General features: G+C 47.0%; 1 protein-coding gene across 1 annotated transcript in view; it reads left to right on the top strand.

Annotated features, from left to right (window-relative positions):
* TMCO1 (transmembrane and coiled-coil domains 1) overlaps positions 1–4,327 on the top strand; it is a 28,665-nt gene extending 24,338 nt beyond the window's left edge. The window contains exon 7 of the mRNA XM_006104692.3: positions 3,807–4,327. Coding sequence (XP_006104754.1) covers positions 3,807–3,905 — 99 coding nt within the window. The 3' untranslated portion in view covers positions 3,906–4,327. The remainder of the gene's footprint in view (positions 1–3,806) is intronic.
* The last annotated feature ends 5,854 nt before the right edge of the window (positions 4,328–10,181 follow it).

Genomic DNA, 10,181 nt, shown 5'->3' with positions numbered 1-10,181 from the left:
GAATCGGGCAATATAGCCTACAAATCTTTTACCATCATTAGCTTAATTTGTTCAAAATTTGTTCAGTGCATTACGACAGAATGGGGTACGCATCTATTTTAGTGGGCAAACGTCTATCTTTGATGACAGATCTGACAATCTCGCTTGGCTGGGTCCCGTCATAACATTCACAGGTCAGTGCTTAGGCTTTCATAGCGCTAACGGTGCTGTTTTCGGTGCAGCGCGAGTCGGTATATCGCTTTGCTGATGCCCTTGGGGTTTCCGCCGTCCACTGTAAAAAACAAAAGGCGTAACGAGCGGGGATGTCGGCCCCTGGCTCTGTTGAGGAAGAAATCCGTTCATGAGGGGGAGGCTCGGGGAGTGCTGACGGACAGCAGTGCCTTTTGCTCATCTGCACACCAGGGTAATAGAAAGCCTCTTCATGGAGTTGTGAGGGTGTAAATAAGATCATGTGCAGTGCTTAGAAATACTCGTCTTCATTTTAAATTATCCTGTTCAGCGATATTTCAAAAAGTTGGAGACAAGGAATAAGAAAAGGGTATACAACTGTTATTAATACAACTGTTATTTTCTGTATATTCTTACAGTCTTCATATGTATTTTTTATAGACCTTGTGTTTAGAGCAATTTTAGGTTCACAGTAGTGTGCTCATGCATAGTCTTCAAAATTGTGACTTAAAAAAAAATAGGCCAGGCCCTAGCCAGTTTGGCTCAGTGGATAGAGCGTGGCCTGAGGACCAAAGGGTCCCGGGCTTGATTCTGGTCAAGAGCACGTACCTTGGTTGCAGGCTCCTCCCCGGCTGGGGCCCTGGTCAGGGCTTGTGCAGGAGGCAACCAATCAATATGTTTCTGTCATAAAAAAAAAAAAAATTTTAAAAAAGATCAATGGAAAAATATCCTCGGGTGAGGATTAACAACAATAACAACAAAAACAGACCAGGCTGCTGCAGGGCTTTTATTGCTGAGATCCAGACCTGCTGAAGAGCAGTGCCTTCACCGGGTCAGCTGGGCTTGGATGGTCGGTTAGTTCTCTCCTGATGTGTGGCTTCTCTCTGCCTCCACTTTCTCATCTCTAAGGTGAGAACGACTGAGGACTCACATCTGTCCTTAGAACTAACAGTAAACTTGAATGTGCACAGAGATGTAGGCTGTTGCTACCACGGTGGCGAAGAGCATGACACTGGCCCTGCACCTGGGCCTCTTGCCTCTGCAGGCCCTCGGCGAGTTCCTCACGTGTTTCACAGGAAGAGACTTCACGGACAGGGAGCAGGGGACTCCTGTCCAGGAAAAACAGTCCTGAGACCTGGTTCACTCATGAGAGTACAGCCTAGGAATTTAAATAGACTGTTTGGAACTTTCCTAAAGGAAATTGCAGAGCAGTTTGTGTTTTGTTTTGTTTTGTTGCAGAGCAATTTGTATTAAAACACAAACACCTGAGTACTGGAGCACTGATGAACTTACTTCAGTGTCCCCAACGGGGCCCTAGCAAGAGTCAGAAGGAGAACGGAGTACAGGGCTGCCTGGGGCTCCTTCCCTGCAGGCCTGGGGCTGACATACTCTGACGTCCTGTGGCTCTGTGGGTCCCGGTAGGCTGTTCCCGTCTGGAGCAGCGCTCGAGTTCCACCACCGGTTATATTTCCGCTTCGTAAATGAGACTGTCAGTGGTCTGCCCTTCAGAGTAGGATGCCTTCTGTGCCTCTCCTTCCACTTGTCTTCTTTCCCTCCCTCCTGCTGCCCCTTCACGGAACAGCCTCCGTCGTCTTCTGTAGATCACAGTCAACTCGTAACTTAAAGGGCATGGGAGGCTTGACTGGCCTTTATCTCTAAATGATAACGACTCACTTAATTGACCCCCGTCTCTACAGAATAACCAAGCAGGGAGGCGTGTTTTGTCTAGACTGTATTATCGTGTTTGTTGACTAGACAAGTGTGTTTATCAGCAGCCAATCTGGTAATGTCTTATTATTTCAAATTTTATCTTTAAAGTAACTTCCCATAATGCCTTGCTTAACCCTGGATACATTGTAGGTGGTGGGTAAATATTTACTAATTAAAAGCAATTGGAAATTGATGACATTGCATTTTGGGTCTTCTCATTGCTTTGCCAATGGATTTTATAGAGGTGGACACGTGGAGCTATTTTTATTATGAAAATAGTACAAACGTGTTCCAGATTTACTAAGGAGAAATAGCCCTATCTACAAACGATTTGTTTTCTTAACTTGTTTCCAGATTTCTTTTTAATGTAAAGCATGAGCAATAGTATTGTGAATAAATCTATCAGTGAAGTATTTACAGTCAATATAATTCAAGAATTCTTAAGGTTACTTTCATATTCTGTTACATTCTGTTGTAATCTGACAGGGGTTATCTCAGATATACACACTTCTGCATGGGTCAGCATTCTTAGAGATGAAAGGTCAGGGCGCTGGCTCTGGGATTCTTGCAGTGCCTCACGCACAGCCGGCCCTCAGGGACTGTCCATTGATGAGTGTGGGTGCACGGGATTGTAGCACCCTCTTCTAGAACTGTAGCCTGACGCTCACTGACTCTCCACGTCGAAGCCCCTCCCGCCCCTCCAGAAGAATCCCCATTAGTCCCCGTCACGCCGTGCCCCCAGGATCACTCGGGAGTCTGCCCATTTACCCGTCTCTCCCACAGTTGAGTCATTGTCTTCCATGATTGTGTCTGTCCCCAAACTGTTTATACTGGTTTATTTGTTGGATCCATGTACTTTAATTTAATGTTATTTTAATTGATGAAATCTGGTATAAAATAGTCGTTTTTGTGAGAACTAGTTTAGTAAGTATGAGTTTCCTAAAAAACTATTGAATCAGGTGTGAGGATCTGAGAAAGCTGAGAGGCAGTGCTCAAAACCCAGGAGGGTTCTGGGCTCAGGTTCCTTGGCAGGATTCTAAGTTCTCTTGTTCTTTTGAAGAAATTGAATCGGAATATTTCCGTTTCCACTTAGACTAAGTCCAGGCAGCAGACCCACATCAAGGGAAAGGCCTCTTCAAGAAGTAGCTTATAGAGTGTTAAAACACACTGTGTTAAGACAGAAGATCAGCTCTAGCTGGTTTGGCTAAGTCGATAGAGTGTTTGCCTTCGGACTGAAGGGTCCTGGGTTCGATTCTGGTCAAGGGCATGTACCTCAGTTGCAGGCTCCTTCCCAGCCCGGGCCCTGGTCAGGCAACCAATCGATGTGTTTCTCTCACATCGATATTTCTCTCTGTCTTTCCCTCTCTCTTCCACTCTCTCTAAAAATCAATGGAAAATTGTGGAATGACTGGTCACTATGATGCACACTGACCACCAGTGGCCAGACGCTCAACACAGGAGCTGCCCCGTGGTGGTCAGTGCGCTCCCACAGGGGGAGAGCTGCTCAGCCAGAAGCCGGGCTCACGGCTGGCGAGCGCAGCAGTGGTGGGAGCCTCTCCCACCTCCGCAGCAGTTGGACATCCCCCAAGGGCTACCGGACTGTGAGAGGACGCAGGCCAGGCTGAGGGACTTACCCCACCCTGAGTGCACAAATTTCATGCACCGGGCTTCTAGTAAAAAAATAAAACAGAAGATCACCTCTTTTTGTGATTCTGAACTTGACAAAGCAGCTTCTTTGGTTAGTGGGCTGAAGTCCGGCCTGGCCAGAGGCTTTGTGATCCCCACCGCGTTGCAGGTTTCACAACACAGAGCGGCCCTCCTGTTGGTGGTCATGAGGGCATTCTCAGCTGGGGTGTCTCTTCCTGTGGGTCTGTGGAAGGCACTTCTGTGGCTCGTATTAAAGCCCACTTTCATTCCTTTTTCCTCAGAACATCCAGAAGATTCTCGGCCTTGCCCCTTCGCGAGCTGCCACCAAGCAGGCAGGCGGGTTTCTTGGCCCTCCACCTCCTTCTGGGAAGTTCTCCTGAAATCAAGAAGAACCTGCAATTCCTGCCACTTTTTAAGGTCTTCAAATTAGAGGAGCAACTATTTTGTAGCAAGAGCCACCGGCAGCCTTGGCACTCGGGCCACTTTCTCGCCTTGTTTCTAGACTTTATGGATGTGATGAGAATGCGAACGGCACCCAGCAAACCAGACGGCAGCGTGCCCACTAGATAAGTGGAGAGGCGTCTGTGATGAGAAAGTCTTCTTGTTTTGTTTACCTGAACATTTTCGTGGGACCGACGCGAGACGGCTGTGTGCCCAGGAAGCCGGCTGTGCGAGCCTTTAGCAGTCAGAAAGGAAAGTAGCTTTCCAGTAGTTAGTTATGACTCTTAATCGTGTGGGTTTTTTAAGCCAAATCTATAACCTGTGATCAATAAAGAGGCCAAAATTTTCACTGTCTCACCTACAAGGGAGGTCTGTCTCGTTCGCCACGTTTCTAGGTGCCTGTCTCGGTGATGTGGACGTGAAGGTAAGCAGTGCCAGGGGGCTAACGTGCAGTGTTCGCTGCCCCGGCTCATGTTTGCCTCATCAGCTCCACACACACAGTTGCCCCGTCATAGGAAGCGGAAAGCCTAAGGGAAGGGAAGCAGGGACCCTGGGGTGGCTGTGCAGCGCCCCAGCGGTGCTCCACCCGCACAGCCTGCTGGCCTCCCGCGAAGGGGCCCTGGCAAGACTGTCACACAGAAGAAATAAAGCTGTCTCGTCACGGCAGTGTCCACAAGGGAGGCAGTAAGGCCTACAGCAGCCTCCCCGTCAGTTTTCTGAATTACTTGCCCAGAAAAAATGTGAAGAGGAGCCATTTGACCGATACCCAAGCAGACCATCACTGAGTTATTGGCGCTGACATGCCCAGCCTGAGACGCCCGTTCTCTCAAACATGATTTGGCTGCTCGGCCTATGAAAGGATAGCATGTCCCCTTCCGGTTAAAAAGTCAAGCGCTCTCCATCCCTGCGGTAGCTCCCCGGGTGCACTCATACTCTGCAGGAGTAGCGAGGTCTGCCCAGTGCGGGCAGGCTGAGTCCTCACCAGGCAGCACCCCAGAGCAGAGGCAGCTGGAAGGTGGAAAGCGCGTGTGAGTGCTCAGCCCTGACCGACCGGGTGTGGCCCGTCATCCTCAGCGGGTCACGCACTTAAAGCAGCACCCAGGACCCCCTTGCCCCAAATCAAACTCGTACATAGTAGGGCTTCCTGTGTACGGAACACTTATGTGCATTTCACTACTGTCCCCAGCACAAGTACCACATACTTTCTCCTTTTTTGGATTAAGTCTGCTTAAGTTACAGTCTTTTGTTTTCACTTATTGTTTCCTTTGAGTTTTAAACTTTTGAATGGAAAAAAAAATCTCACAAATAAAAGTTGTTTTTTTTTAAAAAATATATTTTATTGATTTTTTTTTACAGAGAGGAAGGGAGAGGGATAGAGAGTTAGAAACATCGATGAGAGAGAGAAACATCGATCAGCTGCCTCCTGCACACTTCCTACTGGGGATGTGCCCGCAACCAAGGTACATGCCCTTGACCAGACTCAAACCTGGGACCCTTGAGTCTGCAGGCTGACGCTCCATCCACTGAGCCAAACCGGTTAGGGCACAAATAAAAGTTTTTAAAAGTGAAGTATAAAGGACACCCAGATACCCGCTACTCGACTTCAATTATTAACTCACTAGAGGCCCGATGCACGAAGATTCATGCAAGAATAGCCCTTCCTTCCCCTGGCTGCCGGCACCACCTTCGCTCCGGCCGAAGCCACCTTTCTGCCTGCCCACACTGCCCAGAGGCCTGGAGCATCTGGGGCTGTGCGGCTGTGCAGCTGTGCTGAATGCCTGCGTCGTCGCCATGGCAACAACGCAAGCGTCCCACCCTCCCCACCCCCACCGCTTGGTGCCTGTGTATGCAAATTAACCCGACATCTTTGTTGGGTTAATTTGCATACTCCTGATTGGCTGGTGGGCATCGAGAAGGTACAGTCAATTTGCATCTTTCTCTTTTATTAGTGTAGATGGTCAGTCTTCTGTCCACCCTGCCTCTGTCCCTCATGTCATTTTGAAGCAAACCCTCTACATCAGTGGTTCTCAACCTTCCTAATGCTGCGACCCTTTAAAACAGTTCCTCATGTTGTGGTGACCCCCAACCATAAAATTATTTTCGTTGCTACTTCATAACTGTAATTTTGCTACTGTAATGAATCGTCATGTAAATATCTGATATGCAGGATGTATTTTCATTGTTACAAATTGAACATAATTAAAGCATAGTGATTAATCACAAAAACAATATGTAATTATATATGTGTTTTCCGATGGTCTTAGGCAACCTCTGTGAAAGGATCATTCAACCCCCAAAGGGGTCGCGACCCACAGGTTGAGAACCGCTGCTCTACATCATTCCTTTATACTTAAATATTTTGGGGATATATATATATATATACATATATATATATATATATATATATAAAACCTCAATACCATTTACACACCTACAAAAGGGACAATTCCTTGATATCATAATTTGTAGATAAAACTTACTACAGTTTTTGAATGGAGAGCCAATAAGAACCATATTGCGATTGGGTGATAAGCACTGTAAATCGATTCTGCTCTGTGGTTGTGGTTTTCAAGCTGGAGTGGGTCAGAAACTCCTAGAAGCTTTTAACCAGACTGCTGGGCTCCACCCAGGGACTCCATTCCAGCCTTCTGGCAAGTTCCAGGTGCTGCTGCCGGCCTGGAGGCCACACTCTCTAATGCCTCCCTCCTCTCTCACACACACAAACACACCCGCCCCAGCAACTTCTTTCTTTCTTTTTTTTTTTTTAATAATTTTAATTAATTTTTTGTTAATCCTCACCCGAGGATATTTTTCCATTGATTTTTTAGGGAAAGTGGAAGAGAGAGGGACAGATAGATACACTGAAGTAAGAGAAACACGTCAATTGCTTGCCTCTTGCTCACCCCCCCACCAGGGCACAGACCTGGGCCAGGGAGGAGCCTGCAAACAAGGTACATGCCATTGACCAGAATCAAACCCGGAACCCTTTGGTCCATAGGCTGATGCTCTATCCACTGAGCCAAACTGGCTAGGGCACAACTTCTTTCTTGAAGAATCTTTGTTCCCCTCAGCTGGGAGCTCAGGCCTATTTCACATCCTGCTGGCTGTCTCTTTGGTCCATTGATTAATTAGGGCTTGAAAAAATGATGACTTTCTCTTTCTAGGGTCCCTGCGTTATCAGGTGAAAGACGGCTACAGCTGGAGCTTCCCTGCAGCTACAAAATACCGACTTCGCGTGGGCCACGAAATTTCAATCGCACTGTACGTGCGTGCCTGCACGTGGTATTTTGTGGAAGAGCCACACTGAAGGGGCCAAAGAGCCGCATGTGGCTCGCGAGCCGCGGTTTGTCGACCACGGCACCAAGGGAGCTCACGGAGCCGGGTGCCAGGTGGCCAGGCCTTTGTGGACCAAGGTAACATGTTTCATTAAGATAAACTGCAGCATGAATTAATACTGAGGCTCTACTCCCCCTAAAGTTCAGGGCTGCGGAGTTTTTACTTAATTTGATCCGTGTCTCTTGTCTGATGCTAAGAATTCTAGTTTTCAGTCCCAGGAATGATAGAATTAGAATACTGCATAATTATTTATTAGCATAATCCCAGATGTCCACTTCAGAGTCTCAGAGTATCAATCCCAGCATCACTACCAACAGCAGGATTCCTGGACTGTGTGGTGGGGTGGGTGTGCTCTCAGGTCCCGCTCTGTTCAGTCACCCAATAGTTTCTTTTCTGAGTCGACGCCACCAAGTGGATGAATATACATTTACACACATTTGTGTGATTTTATTTTCAACTTTTACCAGTAGACCCTGCTCCTTCTCTTTAAATTATACAAATGGCACAGACTGTTTTCTAGGCTAGCCTACAAAAGTATGTTTAACCTACACGGGTGGGCAGCTCGCTGCGTGGACCCACTCATAAGCCCAAACAAAATGTGGAAAGATGGGCAGGAGCAGATATGACCAGAAGCCGTTACATTTTATCTTTTAAAATATGTTTTTATTGATTTCAGAGAGGAAAGAGAGAAACACCAATGATGAGAGAGAATCATTGATCGGCTGCCTCCTGCATGCCCCACATTGGGGATCGAGCCCACAACCCCGAGCATGAGCCCTGACCGGGAATTGAACCGTGATCACCTGGTTCATAGGTTGATGCTCAATCATTGAGCCACGCAGACCAGGCAAGAAACCGTTTTATTTTAAGCCAGTAGTTGGGATGCAGGACCTGCATGACATTGTCCCCCATCTCCCCCACACACTGACGAAGACAGGGCACGCCGTGGGGACAGGATACAGCAGCAGACGTCACCAGTCACTCCCTTGGGGCCTCATCACTGCCCCTGGCTTTCCCTGCAGTGGCCTCTAACAGGCCCTACACTCGATCCCTCCTCTCACCTTCCTGGCAACAAGCTTTCTAAAAAAGAAGTCAAATCGTGTTGCTCCTCCCACAAAAGTTGTCTAGTGGCTCCGGTAGCCATTAAGGAAATGTGAATGATTTAACACAGGAAACCATCCCCGTTCCGTCTCCCCTCCCCCGAGACACACACACACACACACACACACACACACACACACACCCCAGTCCAGACAGGCGGATTTGCTGTCAAATTCTGCATCCTTCACCTTCTTTTTGGACTTTACTGCCTTGGTTCTGTCTGCTTAGTTCTGTCTGCTTCCTCTTATTTGCCTGATTTTCTCCTATTACCTTCTCGACTCTGCCCAAGCATCACGCCCCTCATAAAAGTTTTCTCTGGCCTTGACATGGCCTATATGAGTCACTCATTAAAAATGGGCCAAAAAAAAAGTCTGTTAGCTTCCTGAGTCTCATCTGGAAAATGGAGTCCATACTCCCTCAGAAGTCCTTTATCCACCTGCACTTACCGAGTCTTCAGGTGGCCCTCTGTCCCCACCCCCAAGCGCACTGCCGGCCCTGCCCTGCGCTCTCCGCCCGCCCCGAACTGCAGCTTGTTAATTATATTATGTAAGTTATAGTATGTAAATTAGTGGACCGTGAATGCAACGAGAATGGCTCCCCTGGAAACTAACTTGAATGACTCGATTAAAGCAAGTTGCTAGCAATAATTGCTTTGACATATGCGGGTGAGGTAACAGAGGCTGCAAACGTAAAACAAATTGCCCTAGCCGGTTTGTCTCAATGTATAGCGCGTCGGCCTGTGGACTGAAGGGTCCCCGGTTCGATTCCAGTAAGGGCACATGCCTGGGTTGTGGGCTCCATCCCAGCGTGGGGAGTGCAAGAGGCAACCAATTGATGATTCTGGTCATTAGTGTTTCTATCTCTCTCCCTCTCCCTTCCTCTCTGAAATCAATTTTTAAAAATTTTTTAAAAAAATACAAAAAAAAACTCTTTAAAAAAATAAAATTAAATTTAGGGAGATGCAGCTATCCTAGTGTTTCAGTTCATACTCCACATAAAAGAAGCCAGAACTGGAAATCAGAGGTGATAGATTTTGCTTTTTAAAAAAGCATTTTGCCCTGGCCAGTGTTCTCAGTGGTTAGAGCGCCAGCCCTTGGACCTGAGGGTCTCGGGTTTAATTCCTGGACAGGGCATGTGCAGGAGGCAGCCAATCGATGTGTCCCTCTCACATCAATGTTTTTCTCTCTACCTCTACCCACTTCCCTTCCACTCTCTAAAAATCAACAGAAAAAATATCCTCCAGTGAGAATTAACCACAAGAAAACCCCCATAAAACATTTTATTTTAGGAAAACATCTACCATGAAACATCATAAATTTTGTTTAAATTTTTCCAATTTTTGAAACCTTGATTTGAGTTGCAGATGTTTGATTTTATTGTATTAGTGCTAAAATGTGCATAGAGAACAAAGATAAAGATTCTTTGGAATAAATGAGCCAGAGATGATAAATAAAAAAAAAAACCCCACACCAAACGAACAAAAAAGATAATACATTTCGGGTTTGCTTTATGCAAAAAAAAACCACCAACAACCAAAAAACCAAAACAGCAGCAAAAAACGAGTGGACTCCAAAACAGTGGACTCCACTGGAGGGAAAGCCTGGTCCTGGGCCTGGCCATGGCTCAGGTGGTTGGAGCGGCATCCCGTAGACCTAATGGATTGCGGGCTCCATCCCCTGTCAGGGCCTGTGGGGAGGCAACCGATTAATGTTTCTCTCTCCCCTTCTCCCCCTCCCTTTTAAGATATGAAAATATATCCTTGGTTGAATATTTTGAAA

The sequence above is a fragment of the Myotis lucifugus genome, unplaced genomic scaffold (assembly GCF_000147115.1).
Source record: "Myotis lucifugus unplaced genomic scaffold, Myoluc2.0 scaffold_590, whole genome shotgun sequence".
NCBI lineage: Eukaryota > Metazoa > Chordata > Mammalia > Chiroptera > Vespertilionidae > Myotis > Myotis lucifugus.
This window is presented reverse-complemented; position numbering and strand designations above follow the sequence as displayed.